General features: G+C 36.8%; 1 protein-coding gene across 8 annotated transcripts in view; it reads right to left on the bottom strand.

Annotated features, from left to right (window-relative positions):
- Positions 1-25,337, bottom strand: part of ATP11A (ATPase phospholipid transporting 11A) — a 130,782-nt gene that overhangs the window by 43,486 nt on the left and 61,959 nt on the right. For all 8 annotated transcript variants that reach the window (XR_011322124.1, XM_069770245.1, XM_069770244.1 and 5 more), the window contains exons 3-9: positions 14,810-14,899; positions 13,586-13,666; positions 9,991-10,098; positions 5,949-6,077; positions 5,363-5,466; positions 2,656-2,706; positions 324-388 (exon numbers count right to left, since the gene is read on the bottom strand). Coding sequence is in view for 7 of the 8 variants with exons in the window: in XM_069770245.1 (XP_069626346.1) it covers positions 324-388; positions 2,656-2,706; positions 5,363-5,466; positions 5,949-6,077; positions 9,991-10,098; positions 13,586-13,666; positions 14,810-14,899 (628 nt within the window). In the remaining variant the exon portion in view is untranslated. The remainder of the gene's footprint in view (positions 1-323; positions 389-2,655; positions 2,707-5,362; positions 5,467-5,948; positions 6,078-9,990; positions 10,099-13,585; positions 13,667-14,809; positions 14,900-25,337) is intronic.

A 25,337-nucleotide genomic window follows, 5' to 3' on the forward strand; every position in this document is an offset into this window, starting at 1 on the left:
GGCTCATTAACTCCTTTGGGACAACAACATTAATACACAGTGCTTGTTCAAAAGCCATGTATTTACATGAAGAAGTTGAGTCATCTTCACTTCATCTTTGAAGACTAAACTAAAAATTCCCTCTCCCAAAAATCTCTGTAGTTGGTGTACATCATTAATAGTTACATTACCGCACTTATAGCAACAGTAAACCTTATTAAAAAGTTGTAAATCTAGTTATTCAATAGAAATCATATGCTCAGTAGTAACTGTAGGGTTGTAACCCTGTTTGACATTTGCTTATTACTTCGGAGTCCATTTAAATAATCAATAGAAATACTTACCAAAGATTTTTTCTGTATTCTTTAAAGTGGCTCCTCTAAGAAGCAGATTTTCGGATCCTAATGGCCTGCAAAAGATAAGCATTACAAAATATAAAAAATATTAGGGAGAAACGGCAGACCTTAGTGGAAGCCACGTAAAAGAGGAAATTAATTTTAGTCAAATATTTTTATTTTGTGTACCAAAATTACTAGGCAGTATTTAAAGCTTTTAAGTGAAAATTAAAAAAATAGAGAGAGATGCCTAAAAGTAAGCTCATAATTTCACAATTCAAGTCTTAAACCAAATGCATCTAAAAATCACATATGTGGGTACCTAAATAAAGATTCATCATCCCAATTGTAAGATGCTTATTTTTAAAAATACTGATTCAAGTCTTTTTTAGGCTTATATAAACTATATGGCCTTGCATAGTAGAATTACTTACTAAGAACAATACGATCTTTCATTTTAAGTGGCATACAAGGTATTGTTTGATACTTGCTGTGTACATTTCAAAGCATAAAGATGAATATAGGTAAAATAATTTACTGAGGAGTAGGGGAATTAATGTAAGGATCCCCATGCAGTTTATAATAATATTTTGGAGTGTGATGTGTAATACAAATCATCATGTGAGCGCAAAATCAAGGACTACTGTATAGACAGACAGCATGCAGAATTGTCAGACTACCTATACAGCAATGGAAAAGAAACAAGAATTAAGTTCAGTATTTTTGAATGTTATTCAAAGTGTTCTTGTGGTATGACACCCCCCCCCCCCCCAAAATAAGGAAACCCTAAACGAACAAAAACCCCAGGACCGTAACTCTTGATGTAAAACTTGAAACTAGTTCCATTTAAACCAATGGAGTGATGCTATATGAATTATTTGGGTTATAGGACATCATACCCCAATATAGTAAAAAATACCAATTGCTCCGACAGTGCTGTCCAAGGCATACAAGTCTTAATGATACAGATTTTCTTCTCGTTCACAGTGTTATACACAGATCAATCTATTGCTGTTGAGACTGAAAAGGTATTTTCTGCTTATTTTCCTTTCCTCTCCCACCCAAGCCCATTTCCAACTGACTTTATTAGTCAAACGAATCTTTAAAGTGAAAGAAGCAAAAAAGACTGTCTTCACAGCAGACTGTAGCAATCAACTATTACATGATACATCACTCAATTTGGAAAAGACAGTAGGATCCTCAGGAAAGGATGCCTCCTCCCTGGAAGTAGGCAGCTGTCACTAGAACCCAATGCTCTGCCTGACCCTCTTCCCTGAGGGACCCCAGGAAGAATACAGACCAGGACTGCTGAGAGATGGTCACTCTGGATGGTGACAGAGATTTTTGCACTGCTTTGCAGTGCAGTTATACAGGTGTTTCCTGAGGGAGCTATGACAATGACACGCTCAGCAGCCGGATTTCCCCTCCTCTTTGCTTACCGAGATATAAAATTATGTATCTACAGACACATCGAGGTTAGGAAGGCACTTAGCCAGAATGGAGTCACTTCCCACATGCTGGGGTCTAGGGTATCACCCAAGTGAGAATTCTTTCCCTCCTACTGCTTTGCCTTTTTGTGGCAAGGACCTGAACAAAATCAGGTACAGCAAGTCTCTCCCTTGCTGGTAGACAGAAGATCCTAGGCAGAAAAGACAGGAAGACTCATGCCTCTTTCGTACTGCTTCAATTTTCTTCTCCATTTGCTGGACAAGGAACATCCTGGGCTACAGACTGCTCCTTGAGCAGAATGCACTGCACTCACTTCAGGATGAAACTTAGTGGCACAGGAGACGGACCCTTCTAGGCGCCAGACCCAGGGTAACAGATCGCCGACCCCTACACCACATACAAAATGCCTTTCCCTGAATGCTGCCTGTGCTCAGGAAGGCAACATTGTGGACGTTTTAGACAAATGTACAAATCCCCTTAGTGAAACTAAACATGATATTTGGCATGTTCAAACTCTTCAATTTCTAAGAAGAAAAACAAGAGAAACACACAAGTGATAAAAAATTCATATTGTTTGGTGCACTACCAAGACCCCATGCTAATGTGGCAGTATTGTACAAGTACTGTCAAAATCCTATCAACATCATTTAGAAACTAAATACAATACATAAAAAATAAAAACTGAAGTTGAATAAAGACATAAGAGAAGTTAACTGATTAAAATATGAAATATTTATGATATAGAAGTTTACAGACTAATTTCATAAGAGAAAAATATTTTATCCATAAGACAAGGAAGCACAATGTTGATGAAACAAAGCTAATTCTCATTACTGATACGTAGTCAACTCTAAAAATGTTTAAATGTGTAGAAACTCCGTTTTTTCCTTACCTTGCAGTAGGCTCATTCCTATCATGGTAAACATTTATTCGACCAACAAATCTGTAAAGGAAACATGCAAGCGGTTTAGCAGCACTGCTAATTTGCATATTTGTATGTATATATGTCCAAATATTTCAATTTTTTTAAATGTACATCACAAGGACATATAATTCTCTCTGTGTACAGATGTATATATACCACACATACATATTTAAAAAAGCCTAAGTGAGAATAGCTTATTTGAGATGTATTTTATAGAAAGTATATATTATAGTGAGCAAACAGCTTCCAATTAAGCGTGCTCTGATTATCCAGGAAATAAACAGGAACACAGAGATACATATGGATATATTTAAAACATGTAGACACAAAAATACACAGAACACTAAGTCAATGTAAAGTTTGTGTATTAGAAGATATAAAAGATTATAAAATTATGAATAAACTTCTAATTAGACAAGAAATCTTATTCTGTAAACTACCTGAGGTAAGTAACAGTATGATTACTATCCTTTACAAGACCTAAAACCTACAACTGAGTTAAAAGCAAAACAAAACAAAAGTATAGAGCCAATAACCAATTTTCCCTCTTAATTTCTCTAAGTACATTTTATCTATATGTGGTGGGCTGACCCTGGACAGCAGCTAAGCACCCACTAGCCTCTCACTCATTCCCTCCCCAGAGGTTAGGGGAGAGAACTGGAAGAGCAAAAGTGAGATAGTGACAGTTTACTAAGTGAAGAAAAAAACCCCAAGCGATACAACAGCAACCATCACCACCTCCCATAAGCAAACTGATGCCCAGCCAAGTCTCCAAGCAACAGCTACTTTGGAAAGACTACTCCCCCCCAGTTTTATTGCTGAGCATGACATTGTATGGCACAGAATATCCCTCTGGTCAACTGAGGTCAGCTGTCCTGGCTGTGTCCACTCTCAGCCTCTCGCCCACCCCCAGCCTACTTGCTGGAGGGCAGAGTGAGAAACAGAGAAAGCCTTGACTGCTGTGCAAGCACTTTTCAGCAATAGCTAAAACACTAGTGTGTTATTAACACTGTTTTAGTCACAGATCAAAAACACTACACCACACGGGCTGCTACGAAGAAAATTAACCCCATTCCAGGCAGACTCAGTACACTGTATTTGCAGTACCACTGTCCAAGCAGGTAACCTCAAACCAAAAGTGATTAAGCTGGACATTAGCATTCTGGATGGCAGAGGAAACTGTGCGGAGCTGGTGGGTCTGTTACCCTGGAAGGGAACCTCTCAGGCTCAGGGACATAACCCAGCAGAGCCACATCTAAAGACACTGTACAGTTTGTTATGATACATCATGATGTAAAATGACTATGCGCCTTTGGAAAGAAAGATTCACCATTGTGGTTTGTGGAGATTTAAAGTGCCAAGTAAAAATTAGCAGAGATGGAAGCTGCCTACCAATAAGCATTCTCATTATTTGTGTTTCAACAGCTGTCTCAGCCAATTCCACCATCTATAACAGCGTGAGCTTCAAAACTTGCAAATGTTCATTTTGTGACCCACGTATTTAAAAAAGGATCAAGCCATTCATGGAACTGGTTTTCTAAAGAAGCTGTTCTCTTGCAGATTCCTAGACCAGTTCCTTGGTCACCGAGATCAGGGAAAAAGCGATACCTCCACACCTCAGAAATAAGCAATGTTTCCTCTGCATCTTCCAACAGTATTTGCTGATAAAAGAGTGCATTTTAGTTTGTTGCCATATTGTTTTCTGTGTATTATTTCAGCTATTTTTACTGTGGCAGGCAGAGCAAGTTTCCCCAATGCTATGTGGCTTTTTGTCTTTCACTATTAAGAAGGAAACCTCAAAAGTGGCTTCTAAAGATTATTTTATTTTATTTAGTGAAATTTTGTACAGTACTTTTGTGAAATATTGAGTATTACACATTGCTAAAACGCTTTAGAGGTTTTTCTTCATGTTCTGGATGCTTAGCTTTTAAATGTCTTCTAATCATGATGGCTTCATGCTATCATAAGCTAGTATCTCAAATCACGTAGGGTGTGATTCTTTGTTAACGATAGCAGATATAAATCCATATTTCAAATAGTCTTGACAATTTCAATTTTTTTTCGCTGACTTCTTGTCTGATCTGATTGGATTGGCATTGTTTTTATCTCATGGCTAAGGAAGAGCTCATACTAGGAGTGGAAGTGTTTGCCATTGTCTTGTTCACTTGTGCTTGCATTTAGTATTATCTTCAATCCACAGTTTCTTTGTGGGAATCTTTATAAGCCACTTAACCGTCATGTGCCACTGGCAACCTCTCCATGTTGTAGAGCACCCTCTCTTCCCCGGGACTCCTCGTGAACTGTATGTGACACAGGACTCTCACGCGCAGACAGAGGAAGGGTGCCAGTACCAATATTAAATACTAGTAAAGCTTAATTTTATTTTCTTTCTTTTTTTTTTTATTTAAAAAAATAAATAGAAATAGAAGTTCTAAAATTTTTATCATGCACCCCAATGGATCAGCATGTGCACCCCCTTTGGAGACCACTGCCCTACAGCAGACCAGTGAACTACTTGCAGGAAAGGAGCACGGATGGAAGACTAACCTGTCTTCAAGCTCACCCTCGTGCCCACTCTAACCAGGCAGATGCAGCTGGTATCTTTTCATTATGATATTCTTATAATTTATTGGTAGGATACCTTAAATGAAACAGGTAAGAATTATTTTCTTACTTATAAAGGTCAGGCTGAGGTTGTTCACATTCAATGGTAGCATGCAGTGCATCAATTTCTTGTTCATTGTGAAATGCCTTTGTATCTTGAACAGCATAGTAAGTCTGGAATGAATAAAAAGGTGTAAATAAAAATCAAAAAAGTAAGGACAGATATAAAAGACATTAATCTGCACATATACATCAGCTGAGCACAAAATAGATTTACTAGCTTTTACTAGCTACTTGAACTAGCTATAGTTCTAATAAGATGCACCTTTACATGCTCCTAATTGGGAATCTTCCTGCATTATATGCAAGTACCTTCCAGGTCACCGTAAAAGCATTTAAGTACAAAAAATTTTGTGCATTATCTCTGTAATCTGTATGCCTATACTGGACACAGACAAAATCACAAATACATACATTTTAAAACTTTCCATAAAAAACCCGATACTTTAAGTGAAACAAAGTCAACTGGTAGAAATGTAAGTTACACAAGTTAGTGTATCTGCTCACACATATTAAGCATGAAGTCATATTGTAATCTGTGTAAAAAATTAAATGCAAACTTTGCCTTAAAAAGAAATTGTAGAACTTTTTATTACTTTATGACTGGATTCACCATCCAAACTAGCTGTTGTAACAAAACATGTTCCATCTCCTCTACTACTTGATAGAAATATTAAGTCACATGGGAATGTTTCATCTTCTTTTACCATTACAATATCTCCAACCTAGGGAAAAAAAAAACACAGTAAAATGAAATACATTTATCATTTATGTAGCAGCCCAAATTTCAGATTTCAAAACCACAACCTAGGTTCACTCAAATATCTTGAAAATTCATCAAATTTTATTTACACCAGGATTTTACCACAGGAGTAAAAGAACTACAGAAACGTCTCTGAAAAACTGAATTACAGCTTGCGGAATGACTGAAGTCTACTGTCTACTACCTTTCCTCTCAGGATAACCATTTTGCAAGTACTGTCAGTTTACTAAGTCTTGCAACATTATTTGAGAGATGGAAGATACTGTCCTTGTTTTAACACTAAATACAATAAAATATTGTTTCAAAAACAGAGATAAGAGCCAACAACAGTAGTTCACAAGGATAAGCATCTAGCTCTGAATATTATAATTAGAAATAGCTGAAAAAGCTAAGAATTCCAAGTCTGCCAATGAAAACAGGATACATTTTTCAGCAGAATTTATGACTAGAAGTCCATCCTATTTTTATCCATGTTTAAAGGTAAGCAAACTAATTTTTATTCATGCAAACATAGGTAATATCTTACAGCATGTTAAGAGTGTCACAGAACAGCCAACCACCTATAAATTCAAAATATTACTGTAAGCCACTCATTTGGAAAAAAAACCCCAGCCTTTAATACATTTTTGGAGGTCATCTTTTACAAAGGAATATAAAAAAATGAACAAATGGCAAAGATATACTAGATGATTTAAGAATATCAAAGTTTCAATAAAAATCCCATCAAAATATGTATTTTTTGCAATTTTTCATGTAGCTCAACATCTGTTCAGTATACTTTTATGTCATAATTCATTATCATAAGATTCAGCTTAATCATTGTTCTCATGATACACTTATAAAGCTAAACTTCAATATCCTTAGCAGTTGGCAGGAGCCAGTTAATTCCAGTTACGCAAAATAGTCCGGTAACAACCAGCAATAGTAACATCTAAAAATAAAATTGTGACAGCTTAGATAAGATTTACTAACATGTATTGAAGAACTAGGATGATGATATAATAAATGAGATTTAACTTCTTGTAGATATGAAAAAGGCTTTTTATTAACCAATAGCAATGAAAAATTGTAGATTATATATACGGCATAGGAGAATGCAAGTTGCTAAGCATACCTGCAACAATCAGGTATGAAAATTAACAGAAACTTCAATAAGATATTTTCCATCTTTTGTGTAAACGGTGGCATCTTTTTGAAAATCATGACTTCTAGCGCAGCAGTAGAGCTGTACGGTTTACTAATTTTCAGCCTCTGAACAAAAGTTAGAGACTTATTAAAACACCATGATAATTAGCTAATCTGTTTCTTGGGGGGAAAAAGCTGCACTTTTAACCAGTAATAAGTTTGCAGCTGTTCAATTTTAGGAAGGGATTAATTTCCTCATATATTTCCTTTTGATTAAATGACTTCTCATGTATCATTCTGCAGACCCAGGGAAGTGAAGATACGTAGTGAGACAGAGAAGGGGTAGGTTTGGAAGCAGAGGCGGTGAATGTCTTGGCTGGAGCCAGCCTGAACAATACAGAGCCTTCATCCCAAAAAGCAGTGCACCCTGACGGACCAGACTACTGCTCAAGTTGCCTTATTCTTCCCAAGATACGTCTTCAAAAGAACCTGCCTTTTTGCCACAAAATCATTAATTATGAAAGATGGTGACATGATAAATTATAATGAAGCTCTCAAAGTGAGAATTTTACCAAAACCAGACAAAACACTGTTAAGGAATTATCTTGAATTAAGTGTTAGGTGACAGAGAATCCACCTATTCCTAGAACAAACTGTAAGAACATCACATAACTATTTTGATTTTACTAGCTTTCTTTACCACTGAAAAGAATGTCAATTTATCAGCTACCTAAAACACAGTGATATTACTGCAAGTTTAAGCTCCTCTACAGATGTCATAAAAGGAAAAAATCAGAATTCTTCAGAACATTGAATCTGGCCAGAAAGTCAGGAGGCCACTTTAGCAAACAAACCCTTCCTGACAATCACATGTCACTACAAGAACAAGCATGACAAAAAAATGCCCACTGTGTCTGGAGTTTTTTTAAGTTGCCACTGAAAACATTTACACATCAGAAAGTGAGATTTTAGGTCCAACTCGTAAAGACAAAAGAGTCCTCTTCTGATTTTCACAGATCATAGTGTTGAATGATCCTTATTATTTATTAATTTATCTAGCAAGATTCTCTCTGTAAGCCATGGCATACAAGTCACCCTGCAAGCCAGAAACAATCTATAATACAAGAGCCTATTAAAATAAAAGTTAATAATCTAAACAATTTTCAAAAGAAACAAAGGCAGGAATAAGAAAAAACCCCAAACAATTAAAAGTACTAGCAAAGAACATCTTAACAAAATCTAAAAGGTGTTCTGACAACATTTGCCACTGTGTCAGCGAACAGTGCAAAGAGGACAAAGCCTGGCTCCTTCCAGTGGTGCCCAGTGACAGGACCAGAGGCAACGGGCACAACCTGAAACATGGGAGGGTCCATCTCATTTTCACTGCGAGGGTGACTGGGCACTGGCACAGGTTGCCCAGGGAGGTTGTGGAGTCTCCCTCCTTGCAGACATTCAAAACCTGTCTGGACGTGGTCCTGGGCAACCGGCTCTCGGTGGCCCTCCCCTGAGCTGGTCGGTTGGACCAGATGACCTCCAGATGCCTGCCAACCTCAACCAGTCTGTGATTCTGTCAAAAAGAAACCCCATCTTTTAGCAATTTTTTTTTTTCCTTTCTTTAATCAAATGTCCACAGGCTGTAGGTCCATAAGGGTCTACCTTTATACAATCTAGTCTGTTTTCTTGCATAATACAGGTCAGAGAACTTTATCCATTTACCCATGCATACAGATATCCCTTTACATGCAAATATTTCCTATGCCTGTCTCTCCTATCATTTAATTGCTCAAAATATACAATCTCTGAATGACAAAGAATAGGGGAAAAATTGAGAAAATACAGACAATCGATTAATTAATGGAATACAAATTCCAGTTATCTGGTACTTTATTATTTTTATTTGGAATTAGTTACAAACTTGGAATACTCAGCATGTGATGGCTTAATTTTTTTTTATTACCGGGAAGCCCTAGGCAGAAACTATCACACTCAAAGGGAAGGTCACAGCAGAAAGGCTGTGAACATTGCACAGCCATTTATGCCCAAACAAGGCAGAGCAGAAAAAGACACCCCTAACAAAGATACCAGAAATAAGGAAAATCCAAACAAATATCTATCAAATTTGCTGAGTTCTAAAAGAGAATAATGATGAAAAGTTAATCTGCTCACCACAAAAACAAACAAACAAACAAAAAACAAACAAAAAACCCCCCCAAAAAAGCAGCAGCAGAAATTAATTTCTGAAAATAACCTTCAAAATCCCGGGAAAGGAGTGTAGCAGCATTCAGAAGGCCAATGAAGATGCTGTGATTTGATGGGTAATGAAGAAAGTATTCTGTATGTGTTGTGTGTATATATATGTATGCATATAAATGTGTTGTATACATAGAACAAATCAGTAGCATTGACTATCATAATCAGGTTTAAATAAATTATTAATGTGCATAACCACAGAGGAACGAAAATGGAGAAAAGAGAAGACAAATCATGAGTGAAATTCCAAGTTAAAAAATGGAAAATGAAAGGAACAATTATGAGAGGAGTTAACAAAGCTAAGATAAAGCAGAAACCTAGCTTCTAAAAATACTTTATTCAGAGGCATTAAATTAAAAAGTAGTATATTGTAGGTCTAATCTCCATTAAATGTAATAAATGCTACATCATCATCACACTACATTTCTGCGTAACTTGTAAAACAAGAGGTGTGCAGTAAAGCCTGACTCCTAAAATCTGTTTAAGTCATAGTTACTTACTCTTAATTTTCGGCTTTGCTTTCTAACCAGTTTACCATGTTGAATGAAATGAACAGGGCATTGGTTCATTGCATTGTCAGCTTTATGTCGAAGCCAATCTTCATAACCCTAGAAAACAGTGAAATGGAATGATGCAGTGATGCACATTTGGCCATAAAGACAGAACAGCTCTAGCTTGTAACAAAAATTTCAAAAGTTATCCTTGATCAAGATAAGGAAAAAAAAAAAGAAAATATTTTCACTAGAACAAATGAAATTGTGATACATGTCAGTAATACACTCATGTTGGACATATATGAAAAAGAGCATTCACGGTCACAATTAGCCAACAAAATTATATATTTTAATGAAGATGTTTTGATAAATGGGGATGTTTACAACGTGTAGAACAATTTCTGATGTTTAAGCTATCATCTCTTGCTCATGCTCTATTGACTCCTGAGCAAGTGCAAAGTAGTTATAGAAGCAGTCGCTGAGAAGATGAAAGTGTAGAAAATATATTTTGGAAGACTGGGACTCGAGATTGAAAGAAAAAGTGACGACAAGACTGAAGGTGGTCATATTTCTTGATTGTCATGCAATTATGTCAAACTTTTTACCCCTATATACAATATACATAGTCCTGAAGAAGTTTGTTTTAAGAGACTTTGTAGAATAACCTATTTTGATTGCTCAATTATCCTATGAATTTGTGTTTTATACAAACAGACAAAGTAAAGAACAGAGAATCTGCAACTTTCCATTCAAAAGGTCCTGCCGTGGGATAAAGATTGGGACTGACAAAGACACCATTGGTTAAGAGATAGAAAATACCACTCATATTCCATAGCATTTTTACATCTAATTCTCTTGAGCATATTTGAAAATTCAATGTAGAACAAAAGTATCACTACCTTGGATACTCTCAAGAGATAATCTGGGAACTCACAGAGTCTTTACAACTTCAGTCTAATTATACTTCCAGGGGCTGGTACGGCTCCTCAAGCAGGTCCCAAAGTCTACACCAGTTGTCGGGAGAAAGACTCAAGGAGGTAGATGGAACTGCAGTACTAGACACAGCTTGTCATAGTCCAGCCTTTAGAGGCCGCTACCAAACTACAGTAAGACTCTAAAGTGTAAGATTTTAAATCTTCAGAGTGGGATAGCCACACCAAAAATACCAGCTATTGCATGTATCACAACTTTTGCTCACCAGCAAGAACTGAATTCTACTATAGAATACACTCAGTTGTGTATAGTTGGCACTGTAAAGAAATGGAAACACTGCTCTCTGTAGTTTCGTCGAAAACTCATGAAGAAAGGGTCTACATTTAGCATGACAACCGCGAAGGTAATCAGTTATCCTATTAAGGGACAATCAAAATTTCTCTCTATTCTGGGTCTGGCTGGGATGGAGTTAACTTTCTTCACAGCAGCCCATGTGCTGCTGTGCTTTGTACTTGCGGCTACAAGAGCATTGGTTACACCCCAGTGTTTTGGCTACTGCTGAGCAGTGCTTGCACAGCCTCAATGCTTTCTCTCCAACCTCCCCACACACCAGAAAAAGGCCAGTAGGCTGGCAGTGGCCAAGAGGCTGGGAGGGGACACAGCCTGGATGGCAGACCCAAACTGACCAAGGGGATATTCCACCCCATATGACATTGTGCTCAGCAAGAAAAGCTCGGGGAAAGCAGGCAGAAAGGGTCGTTTGTGGTGATAGCATTTGTTCTCCTAAGCAAGCGTTACATGTGCTGAGGCCCTGCTTTCCAAGAAGTGGCTGGACATCTGCCTGCTGATAGGAAGCAGTGAATGAACTGCTTATAACTGCTTATTTTCTTGGCTTGTGTGCATAGCTGTTGCTTTGCCTATCAAAGCGTCACTAACATGATACACAAGTCTCCTCACTTTCCCTCTATTTTCCACAAGACAGGGGAGTGAGCGAGAAGCTGGGTGGGTGTTTGGCTGCTGGCCAGGGTCAACACACCACATCCTCATTTTTGTTAGTCACTGTTTTAATCATCATAGTCCACCATAGGTATGTAAGAAATACAGACACCCCCCACTCTACAAGTTTTGAGCTAAAATGAGGAGCACTCTGACCTAGAAACTGCCTTGATGTTCAGAAGCACAACATGAGAGATCTTTCTTATGCCCACGGAAAGCGGCCCAGCAAAAGATGCTGAAAATCAAGCTGCTTGCATAGATTTTCCTTTCACATTGACATTCCATTCACTGAAATGAAGGAAAGAAATGGCTGGTCTCCGGACCCAGAGATACAGTGAAGACTAATCCTTGAAAGGGAACTCACTGTGCTGCTCAGTTCTTACCCTGATAGCTGTCCTGCAGGAGCAATTATCATTAAATTGGACTGAAGGCAAAAAGCCAAACACGCAACAGAACCACTGTAAAGACCTTTATTTGTTACTGTTACTTTAGGAGCCCAGATTTTTAGAAACTACTCTGTGGCTATGGTACAGTAAATGCAGAAGTGTGTTGTAGGCACCGAATGCAAAGTACTGCTTATAAACTCATTTGCTAGTCCAAATTTAGCAAAATTTTTGATGAATTAACTTAGCAAGGTTTATGCCTTATCAGGTATCCTCTGTCCTCCTGCAGCTGGCCTGAAACTCACAAAGTCAACAAATTCGGCTCTGACTAAATCAACAGAAGGGCAATCACAAGCTCATTCCTCATTCATTCCTGATCCAGACCAAATCTGTAATATCAGAAGCTCTGATAACATACAGATCTGATTGTAATATCCCCATATGAATTAAAACTTTCTATATTAATCTGAGATTCCACTAATTTCAATAAGATCCAACCTACTTTTAAGTGCTTATGTCAACTGTAGCACTACAGCATTAGGGTAGCAGGTGAAAAACTACCTTAATCTTTTCCTTTTTGTAGTACTAACTTGAAAGTGAAATGGCAAACCTGTACAATTTCATAGCTGTATTATGCAATTTGATTTTGACAGAGCAACTTCGGTTAGGATCTTTTATACCCGATGATGTGGCAAGACCTAATTTCTAAAAAATACTTCAATTTTATGGACTAATTTTCACATCAACAATGAGAGTATACAGTAACATCTGCAGAAAGCACTGCAGCTATCATTATGAACTATAGATTACAATCAACATATACTGAAGACTTGAACCAAAAAAGTTTTTATTATCTGTTCATACTGTAAAGGCTAAGGTAAGCTCAAAGGTAAGAGCAGATTTATCTTATAAGTTTTTGTAGTTCTTACTAAACTCATTTTCAGTCATTATGGAAAAACATAATAGGATGCAGACAGCTATTTAGAAACAAACAAAAGTCGAAGTGTGCTGAGTTAACACAAAAATGTAAATGATTCCTTGTAACACAAGGACATAAAAATTATGAAAAAATTCAGAAGCTTGTGTTGAATTAGTGAGACATCATCATATAGCGACCAATTCTACTTAAACTACAGAAACAAAAATAAAACTACTCTGTCAGAATTCATCGCAACCATTCTTTAGGCATTGCCTTAAGACAGTCTAACACAAAAAGGCAGGGAAAATTGAAATGCAAAACAAATAATAATGCTCTCTTTAGTTTTACTTTTGCTTGCTAAATTACTTACCTGTTTGATAGCTGTTACGGTGATGACAAATAAAAGTGGAAGTCCACTTGTAACTGGACTAGTAGGTGTATCAATAATTAACTGCAACAAGAGGAACAAATATTTTCTGGTTATATTTTTGTGAACGTAAGCAGTCAATTTTTCAAGCAAGATGTTTCAAGTAATCATTTCACCAATATGTTACAAAGCACCGCAGAACTTTAATTAAAAAGAACAGTACTTTAATACAATTTTAAGAATATACACTATATCAACAAAATTTGAAAAAGTATATGTTATAATAAGATATAATACTGTATTTAGATCACAGTAACATTCAGATGTTAATGCCTAGAAAAATATTTGCCTGCAAGAGTTTAAGTAAGTACCAGACTGGAAAGCTGCAGCTTTGGAGGCAAAATTACTGAGCAGCATTAAAAATTAGCATGGCACTGTTTTTATGTGTTATACAATACAGCTGTCCTCATGCATGCAAGGAGTAAATCTTGAAATATTGAGCTGTGGCTTCCGCAATTACAAACAAAGAAGTAGAATCCAGAGAGGGAGTTCAAATGATAAGAAAACCCAAATTGTCCTGGGAATCTGCATAGCTTTTCTTGCTGTGCAATCTGGTGTGCAAAATAATACAGCTTTTCACCTCACTTAGTAACATTTTATTGTTTAACACATTTAAGTGATTGTGAAAGACACCTAGAAAGCAGCAAACTAAAGCAGCAAAAAAACCTGAGGTAATAATTACAAAACCAAACATTTATGTACCACCCTACGCAAGCGTTGTATAAGCATCTGTATTTCAGGTTCTCTACAGGCTTTGATGACTGCAGTTGGAACATTTCTGCCAAGGCATCATTGTTATAAAAAATAAAGTATTTTGCAAAATCAACAAAAGTTCATCATCAACATAGTTTATAACGATGGTTTTACTGATCTGGATGTTTGTTTATTACAAAACAAAAATAAAAGTTACACTCATTCTTTTCAATTTTATCAAGAGATGTCTTGCCATCAAACCCGTGATGGTGTCAATTTCTCTTTAGGCTAAATTCACATTTAGAACTTGGCAACAAAATAAAACTCTTCTTGTCACATCATCAGTGTAGAAGGCTGTCCAGGCTGAACCATTTACCTCTTCAGTCATCAAAACCAGTGCATTTTTAAACCTTTTTCAACTCCTTTGTTTTTAGGAAGAGTCCAGAAATTTATTGAAAAATGGGGATAGCTTACCTGAACAAGGAAAATGATCAGAAAATAGAAGTTAGCTATTCTTCTGAATTGCTCAAACAAATTTTTCGGTACAAAGTTCCAAAACGTGTACTGCAAACAAATGCACAGATTATCAGTGTTTGTGAGAGAATTATTATTGGCATTCTATGTTCTAAAAAATAAATAAAAATTTCATAATTCACAATTCAAGATTAAATTAGACAAGAAGCAGGAGTATTTTTGATACTTCAATCATTTACTAAAATGGAATCTTAAATGGGCAATCATGTATTTTTGGATTCATATCAATTTTCTGAACTGTGATAATCTTGGTACTAGGGACTGAAATAATTTTTGACTATCGACAATGCTCATTCAGAGATTTAGTTACAGAGCAGTTTATTTAAAGCCACCAATGGATTTTAAAACATCTTAGTCAATTCAAACAGCACTTTTAATTCACTTCTATTTTGTATGCATGACTTGAGGAGGTAGGTGGCACTCTGAGAGTTAACTTTGCAGTCATAGCAAGTTGACCAAATAGAAGTTGTCAGCCCCTCTTCTGTTCCTTGGCTTGGACACAAACATACTTCTCAAAATAAACTATAGCAGTGAATAAGAGTAAGTGGCTGCATATTTCTCTACTGATCTTAAAAATTATCTAAAGTTTAGTAAAATGACATAAGAAACAGTATATAAAAGTGCAAACAGAAATGCAAAAACTTCAAAGGAAAAAAATTGTATGAAAGTGAGAGAGAAAGGACCTTACATCATCTAGCCCCTTCCCCTGTCCTGCAGTAGGTTCAACCATACTCTTTTAAACAGCTCACTCTGTAGCTCCAAAAAAAAAAAACAAAACCCAAACCCAAACCAAAATAGCAAGGATTGCTTACTGGAACACATGTAAAAACATCAGCTAAAACTGTGTGAAAAGGTGCAAAAAATGGCTCGAGAAAACTAACACTGTGTCATCTTATTATTGAAATTATCATTTGACACATAATAAAATGACAACTCCAATGTAACTTTCATTTCAAAGGAGATGGACTAAGAAGCTTGCTTCTCCTAATTAGTTGCTCTGCTACAAATGCACCTTGTCTCTTCTTGGCAGATTGCACTGATACACAAATTGTGCCATGAGTTAGACATCTTCCAAATTTGGCCCTGAAAGCAAAGACAGCCAGAGCTCTAGAAGGAAAATACCTCTATTACATCTGCAGATAAAAAGGATCCTTGAGAAGTATGCCTTAGTCATACATGAAACCCCCTATAATGTCATCTTTTTACTTGTTGGGAGTAAAGCCTGGACATGTGCAAGACATAGGAATGAAATTTTCTTTTTCTGTTACGTGCCAAAAATCAGTATCTATTCTAAATATGCCCTAAGTAAACACTTATCCTGCTTAATAGTTACCTCAATATTAAATCACCTTTGAGCAAGCCAAAACTCAGGCAGGCATGCATGCAACAGCTGGAAAGTCAAGTGCTCTCATCTTGCAATCAGAATACTTTTCATCAGACTGGAATGCTGCTTGCACTGCCTGCTACCTAGCTACTTGTCTTGGAATTTTGAAAGAGAACAAGTTAGACTTGATTATTTTTCCTTGCACAACAGTCCTGATCGTTCAAAGCTGCTGTTGTGACATATGACAATATAAATTCTATTCTATGATAATAATTTTATATTTTCATCATTAACTTTGATTATAAGGCAAATTAGCTCTGTTTTCTAATCTTATGCATTTATTTTTTGTGAATCTCTGACTGCTGAGAAGGAAAAATGAATAGAGGTTTCAGTAAAAAACTTCTGTTTACGTATTTGTTCAGCTCTTTTGATAGAAAAAGTGGTTTTTTCCATGTTAAAGAGTTTTTTTGATCAATAAAGTTTGATGATCTATACAAGCTCCCAAAATCACCATTCGTAAAATAAAAACGTAATCTCTTATGCAATAACTTCCTGGTTAAATCTCCTAGAGGGTTATTTGACTAAATGTGTGGTGACAGCATATTATTGTCAGACTAGATATTTAAAACATCTGATTGAGGAAGTCAAGTAATTTAGTTAAAACAACAATCTATTGTTGGGTATTCATCTTTACGCTTAGTATCTGATCCTCCTCATGCTCCAACCTCTGTCCACTGCTTTCCCTGTCAAGCAGTGGTCTTTCCCACAGCTCCACCTTCGGTCAGCAACTCTCTTACCTGAATAAATATGAACAACCTGGGAGCAGATCACTTTTATGGTCTGAGAGGTGTTACTTAAAATGGATGCTTCTTTAACACAGAAAACTTCTTAAAACTTTGTTTTCAAACAACCTGACAGACTTTTAGCACTTCATCACACTGGGTTTCAAACATAAAAAGTACACCTTTATTCTGCCCATTCTTCTTCAAAGGAGAAGTAACAATTCTTGAAGGACTTTAGGCAAGAAAGACAGACCACTAAGATGTCTAGACAGACCTCCTCCTGCCCCAGCCATCAGCAGGTCAGAGCAGTATCTACAAATGGATGATTAATGTTTAACCACCATAATAATCACTCCCAGGAGAAACAACAGGGTGGCTGCCACTCAGAACAAGATTTGTCTCATGACTGCATTCAAGGCAGTTTCGCTACCCTAGTTAGGGAGGAACAAAATAAAAATCTGTGAAGACAAGACATTAAAAATGAAGATATTAAACACATCAGACTACTGTGCCCAGACAGAGAGTTAATACCATCTCTCTTCAGATAATTACTAGTCATGTTCTTCGTAAACTCTGAAAAGCAGTTTATGTATATTTAACTACCTTTTTCATTATAACTCACTTAAAGGCAATAAGGTTATCCCAATAGTTACGCACTTGAAGCTTTTACACTGGGGAAGGCTTCACTGATCTTTTTCAATTGCTGCAAAAGACTCAGAGGCCAGAGCACATACGTGCCTTTCGCATACAGGAGGCAATACGTCAGACAGCAGGTAGTAGTTACGTATTCATCCAAAAGATGAACGCGTTGTGCAAACAGATGCATCTGAAGCACTGTGCAAGGAACTGTAAAATCAGTTTGTCTAGAGTCAAAACAGCATAATTCAAGTAGATTTTCTTCCCATTTATAATTGTAATAGCACCTGCAGTGCTGGTGTATGTGCTTAGACTACTTATGCACACCTCTGCAGTATTCCTGCTCATGCCCCTGCTCCATCTCACCAATCCTTGCATCCTAATGCTGTGTTGCCTCCAGCTCCAACACCTCCAGTCCCATGAATTCAAAAATATAAAGTAGGGTCTTAACCATAGTTTAATTTTTTTGAACACTGTATTTTGACCTTTTCATTTGATACCTCTATACCAGAATTCTGGCTCACATTTCAAGCTTCTCTTTCTATCTTAAGAGGCAGATATTTTCTTAAGTAAAAAGGAGAGTTTCTTAAGAGTAATCACTTGACATGAAAACCTGGAGCTGTAAGAAGAAAGCACTCCACATTGCATTATTGAGTTCGGTCAACACCTCAGTTTCTTACAGCTTATTTGTTTTAAATAGTCACCATCTTTTTTCTAACCTGTTCTAATTTCACTCCTTTCCCTCAACCTTTTCAACTGTTTCTTGTAAATGCTTAAAACTATTCTGACCAAAATATCTATGTTGTTTCTGCAAAATAGAACCCATCTTGCGGATAATAAATTCAGGGAAGAACAGATAAAAGCTGAACTGATTCTGACTGAATCTTGCAGTCACATCTAAGCTTTTCAATGTTTTTCTTTTAACAGATCAAGACACATAGACAAAACTTGAACATGTCCATTATGGCTTCAGTATTTTTAATATGCAGATTTTTATAGTACCTATCAATTACCAAGAGACAATACATTATTAAAGCTGCCAGCTTAACAACTGGACTGTATGTGTGCATACACATATATGCACATAACATTTTATATATAATACCTTACATATTATTATGCTATTGAAACAACCCCAGTATTACAAATGTCACATATATATAGTTATCCCCCTTCAACAGAGTAGCTGAAAAAGGTCTGATCAAAAAAGTTTGACAATTTCTTTAAAATTAGTTTTACTTATCAGTGTTACTTTTTTTTGAAACACAATTTGTCTAACTATTATAGAGTAGAGAACTGGCACAGAAAACTATAGTAAAGGGTGTGAAAAAAGGAAATCAATAATTAGCTGAAATCCTAAGAACCAAGTCAAGAGTATGGCTTGTCTATCTCAAATGACTTGCTTATAACCACATAGGAAGTTTGTAGCAGAACTGATCTGTGTTCTTTGATTTATTAAGTCAGTCTCCACTCTAACTTCTTCAAGCAAAAAACTTCAGACTTCCATGATTATATACGACTCAAAATTGGAATAGTAATATCCATGAAATTTTGAAAAGCACTTTGCAATGTTTAGGACAATTTGGAATGAATGTAGAAATACACAATTAACTATATTTTAATGAAAGCATCAACATGCGCGCCACCTGCACAGTGTTTATCACTCCTTTGAGGGAGAGACCCCTGTTTCTCTACACCACATGATGTAGGGTGGTTCACATCACAGGGATCACTGTAAGCTCCGTTACACGTAGGGCTTTGGCATGCAACTAAGAGCCACTTGTACACTCAGAGAGAGTGCAAAAATGAAACTGATTTGGGGAAATCAGTTCAAATGGTGCCTACATATTTGAATGAACAAGCATACATATTTTGTCATAGGGTTCCTTAAAAATAGTTGCTGATAAAACAGGATTTCTACTACAAAGAAAGAAACCTAATCTGTAGTAGTCCTTGTTCAGCAGCTCTCAATCTTATCGAACAGGGGCTATGTCTCCAGGAACTCCTCTGACAAAGACATCCCCCAGCATCTGGAAGATTAACTAATTAAAATGAAAAAAAGAAAAAAGCTTACAGCAAGGATGACTGACTGAAGAAAGAAGTCGCTGAGAACATTAGGAAAACAGAAGAAAGTGTGAGAGAGTGTGTGCTAGAGTGAGCAAGCTGCACTTTCTCATACATAAAGTGAGGAGAATTACATCTGTCCTCCCTGGTGTTGTGTTTGGACCTGCTTGCTTACCTTCCTTTCCTCCACTTCTCTCTCCCTACATGCAGACTCCACACTGATATGAAAAACTTAAAAGCTCTGTTAGGGGCAGTATCAGCAGAGAATAAAAGATCGCTGTTATCCCTGGGCTGAGTCAGGGGAACGGTAGATGGCTTCTCCTGGGAACACAAGGCAGGCTGCAGACAGCCTTTGCCCTGAAAATCCCACCCCGAGAAGGATCAAGAGCTAACAGCTCTTCCTTGCTCTCTCTAGGCACTGGCAGCTATCCACAGAAGGAAATTGTATTATCAAGCCTGGAAGGAGAATTGCACACTCAGGCACTTCCCAATCCCATCCCAGGTATTGCTGTCCCTGAGCTGGCACCAGACAGAGTCCAACTGGTTCAGAAGCAGTTGAGATTGACTGCTGATCAAGCCCATTTACTCTTCTTCATTGCTAACAGCTCCTGCCTTTTCTAACAGCTCCTGCCTTTTGGCATGGATGGGCAAACCTGACTATTTAACCCTTACAGCACTGGATCTGACCTTCTGCATCAGCCAGTATAGCTGTGAGTCAGTAGATTACCTGGGCACAAGCTGGGAGCTCTGTGTTACGGCTGCTTTTAGAGCAGTGTGTTCACACTAAAAGGCACACGCAACATTCCCTGCATTAGTAGCTGTCCCATATGCATTTGTATCTACACATCCTCCCTGCCCCCCTATGGCATACTACACATAAATATTTATCAGCTTCACAAACACATGACCATGCTGTTTCCCCATGGGCTTTGGATGCTTTTTTGACTTTCAAATATCATTGCTTAGGGCTGTGTTTGAACTCATCTTGAAACTGCTATGTCATGGCCCTAGAGAGGCCAGACAAATCCTTCCAGTTACGAAGGAGAGGTGTGGGACAGTCTACGTCTCTACTGGGTTCCAAGTGGCTCATGGTAGTAGAAGCATTTTAATATTTCCTTTAGCCTGAGTATTAACATTTCTTCTAAACATGGCAACAAAATGAGAAATCAGAGCCCCCACCAGACCTTGTGTTTTTATAATGACACTACAAGTGAGTGCTGCAGGGAAGAGGTATAGCACAAGGGCATGAATTTCTGCTGGAAGAAACATTTCAACAACATCCACTGAAACATGTCAGAATTACTGAACTTTAACTAGTCACTGTGATTGAGATTACTCAAAATTAATCAGATTAGCACTGAAGGCAGCTAAGGTTCCCCTTGCAATTTACAGGATTCTCAACATGCAGCATTATTATTTCAGGCCATTATCATACAAATCAGTGTTTGGATTAGTATGTGATGATAAGTCCCAAGGAAACATGCAGACAACAGAAGACAGTATTATTTGTGAAACAAAACCAGCAGCACTTCTGGCCCATGAATAGAGTTGTACACCATTTCCAAGTTAATAGTACTGTTTTGCCATCTAAGTTCACCTTATTGTTTTTTATAGGAAGAACAGGAAATAAAACTAGAGTACAAGCCAGTATCTCATAATTTCATATCATAAATTAATTTGAATGAAATCTCTTCTACTTAAGGGCAAATTCTTCAAGTAACAGTTCTGCATCCACTATAGATTCAATCTTGCATTTCACTTAAGAGTCATATCCTGCTACTCTTCAGTATCATCTTCGGGGAGCTTAGGCCCCACTGCTTCCAGTTATGTTAGCAACCCAGGCACAAGTGGTTTTTTGTAGCTGTAAAAATTTCTCTTTATGAAACTATGACAGCAAAAGTTTGCAGCTAGACAGGATCATCAAGGCAAAATACTATGTATTGATTACCCACAGACTGAAAAGAAGAATAAAAGACTGCAAGTTTCTCTAACCCAGCTTTCTCTATGGGTGGCATGGGGGAAAAAAAAAAAAAAAAAAAAAAGGAAATCAGTCCTCCTGCAGAATGTTCCTGGGGTTTCTAAGTTTGTCAGCTGTCTGACACACTGGGAGGTCTCTGATCTCTCATTCAACAGGCTATTCCTATCCTGGCATCTCTGAAATTTTTGGTTCTTTCTTGTGGTTCATTCTTTAGGTTGTCTGTCAAAAGCAGTAAGCAGCTGTAATTAAACATGTTCTTACAGAACTCCATATTATTGCATCAAAAAAGACTTTATTTTCTACACGACTTTCCCCTCTGTTCCAGAGACAAATGTACATATCCAATTAGCCTTCAGTTCATTGATTCAGCTAGAACAGGAGATGTAAATCCCTACTTTGTCTACAAATGAATGAGATCCTTGAAGAAGAGCAGGTCTATAAAGATATTGGATCAACATCAGGAAAAGGAATTTGAATGTTAAAAATTATTAACAAATGAATAAAGACCCCAAAACATCAATATGCCACTGTATAAATCCATAGTTTGCCTATACATTGAATGCTCTATGCATTTTCCCATCTTAAAAACTCTGTATCTGGCTTGGGAAAAGGTACAGCCCAAATCCGAGCAAAGGTATGAACTAGCTTCCATGCAAGCAATTATTGAACAGATTAAGGTTATTCAGCCTGGAAAGGAATATGGTGGAAGATTACTAACAGAATCAAGGAGATAAACAGGGGATAATAGTTGTTCTCAGATTCAAGGACTTGGAACATGAACTGAAATTATTAAGTAGGAGTTTCAAAATGAAGGTTCATAGTTTCATTTGACAAACATTTCTACAGTTTAACTGTGCCTTAACTATGTATTCTGAAAATTTACATGGGCTCAAAAAGTATTTAAGAAATTCACGGAGGAGCAATCCATTGACGACTTATTAAACACAAAATCACCACTTTTGGCTCACAAATGGCTAAGTCACAGATCAGGAAATACTAAGAGAGCATTCAGGGGAAGTATCGCTCTATGCTTACTTGTTCTTGCATTCTTCCCTAGGCAGCTGCTGCTGGTGACAACATACTGTGCCAGATGGACCTTTGGCAATTCTTAGCTGGTCAGGCACATCCACATACTACTACACATGTACAGATAACGCTGTTTAACATACTGATTGGGATACTGCTGGCACAAAAATATGAAGCTTGGACCTTAAAGAAGTTTCATATTATTTTGTAATTTATCAGTCTTTAAAAAAAAAAAAACAACAAAACTTTTTGTTATTGTTTCACAAGAAGGAAAAAAGATGTTTCCCACCAAGTTCTGTTAACTGTTACTGCTGCATAGTTTAACTTACTTTCCTTTTGACATAGCAGTTCTGCTAATCAGTAATAGTTCCAAAATAGTTCCAAATAATAGTAATAGTAAATAGTTCCAAAACTTGAATAATTTTTAAAGAAAAAAAGCAAGAAACCTCTCCGCCAATTAAATTACTTTTTCCTTCTACTCATTTGAAACATTAGGATTTTCTACCAGCTGATATTTTGCCATGCTGCATCACTGTCATATGATAAATTCAATCAAGGGCACACAATAGCTACTTTAAAGGCTAACACCCTGGGCAGCTGAAGTAGCTAAAAGTTAGATCAACATAAGGATCTGCCTTGCAAAAGTCACTGCCTCCAGAACATAAGCAAACTGCATGCACAATCCAAAAGACATAAATTTTTGCCTTTTATTATTTCAACACAGCCTTTTTGTACTGCTTTGTTAAATTCATAGGTGAATTAACACATCAAATCGAAAGAGCATTTTTGTCTGACCAAGGCCTGTCTAGGTATCATTTTTCACAACCAGGAATATGTCATTAAGCAGACAGAGCATTAACCACATTCCACAGTGCACTGCAATATACAAGAAATACCCTTCTGTACTGGAATCAAATTATTATCTTGCTGACACCAGGAAACCTCTGGTGAAGCACAGTAAAGTTTACCTTTGGAAGGAAATAATATGAACCTTAGGCTTTCCTAGGTATTTCAAGCTGACATCTTTTTTCAGGGCTTTATGACAGGACATTTGTTAGTACAGCAACATACAGATAGTCTAATTGATGAGGTTTCCTCATGGTTTTAAACTACGCTTTTTAGAAATTCAGTTTGTCTTAAATTGGTAAATTCCGTACTTGGAAATTCAGAGTTCCTCATCCTTGAAGAGCAATCATATACTTTCTTATATAAGCATTAAAGACCTCTAAAAGCACAGCTGAAAGTTACTGTCTGTCTTACTGATGAAAGACGAAGGAAATATCCTTCATGGTTGATGTAACGTTATACAGTGTACTTGCATGCCTGTATCTTTATTTTACTCTAACAATTATGGATTTCCCATCTTAATTTTGTACATGTGATCATTTTTCAGGAAGCTTACGTCTGTGTTTCCTAGGCTGGTAGGTGCCTCTCCAGAGCGTTCAGAAGGGAGCAAGTGACAAGGACAAAGTGAAAGGTTAAGAGCTAGTTAGCTTACAGAACCAGAATGAATACAAGTCAAGTCAAGATGGTGCTTTACCCAGGCTGTTTGGGATGGAGCATGTAAATAACGGTTTAATTGAAAGGAACAGTACAGACAAGACAGCATGGGAAGTTCTCATATAAAGACAACTGTCATTAAAACTGAGCCTTCAGCAGTCTAAGGAACTGTTCAATATTACAAAGCATTTATGTGAACTCTGTTCCCTCCTGAAATATCACCACTGTATTTACTTTCACAAAGACTTGTGTTTTACTTTTTAACTGTGAGAATTTTAATCAATAAACAGAAAATTTGAGGAATGTTGTATCTATAAAAAAATTATTTCTACTAATAAGCTTTTGTTTATGGAAAACTGTTTACAGATACAGTTTTCAACTAAAGAGTTTAACATTTAAAACATTTAACTGAACAGGCTTTATATCCAAATAAAAACATACTGAAGTCTCTTTCCTGAACTAGTTGAAGTCATACATATTCACTAATTGCTGGAAGGGATCCTCAGCTCAATCCAGATTTAAGTCATACTTAAAAATCTCACTCTGCAAAGCATGGTAACTTGAAACTTCCACTAATTTGATCATCACAAAAAGATGTCAAACATCTTGCAGAATTGAGTAGGATGTTTTTATTTCAAAAAGTATCAGCATTAACTTCAATTGCTTTATTCACATGTCTCAGATGAGATGTATGAGATAAAAAAATTTTTAAAAGTGTCACAGGAGTACAACGATTTGCATAAAATTTATTTACTCCTCAATAATCCAAAAGGCTATACAAATTAGCGTGTAGGGCACAGGATTTCCCACTGCATTAGTTTGACTGTATCCCATCTGGATTATTTACTGCATTACCTTTTAAATGTTCTATCTAATTAAAGATGCCTAGATACTATGCTGTTTGTTATTATACTGTCTTTGAATGATGTACAGAAAGAAGGTAGTAAAAATATTAAAGGTAGTAAAATACAGAATTTCACAAAAAGTTAGACACAGTTTAAGAATTAAAGTGTGGATTTTATTATAGCTTTGCCATTATATTAGTGGATGGCACGTGTTCAGATCCACAAAAGGTAAGCACTCAGTTCCTTGAGATCACAATGCTACTAAGGTTCTTAAAATGAGTCTGTGGATCCGAGCCACTGTTTAAACAGAAAT

Source organism: Haliaeetus albicilla, chromosome 25 (genome assembly GCF_947461875.1).
Source record: "Haliaeetus albicilla chromosome 25, bHalAlb1.1, whole genome shotgun sequence".
Lineage (NCBI taxonomy): Eukaryota > Metazoa > Chordata > Aves > Accipitriformes > Accipitridae > Haliaeetus > Haliaeetus albicilla.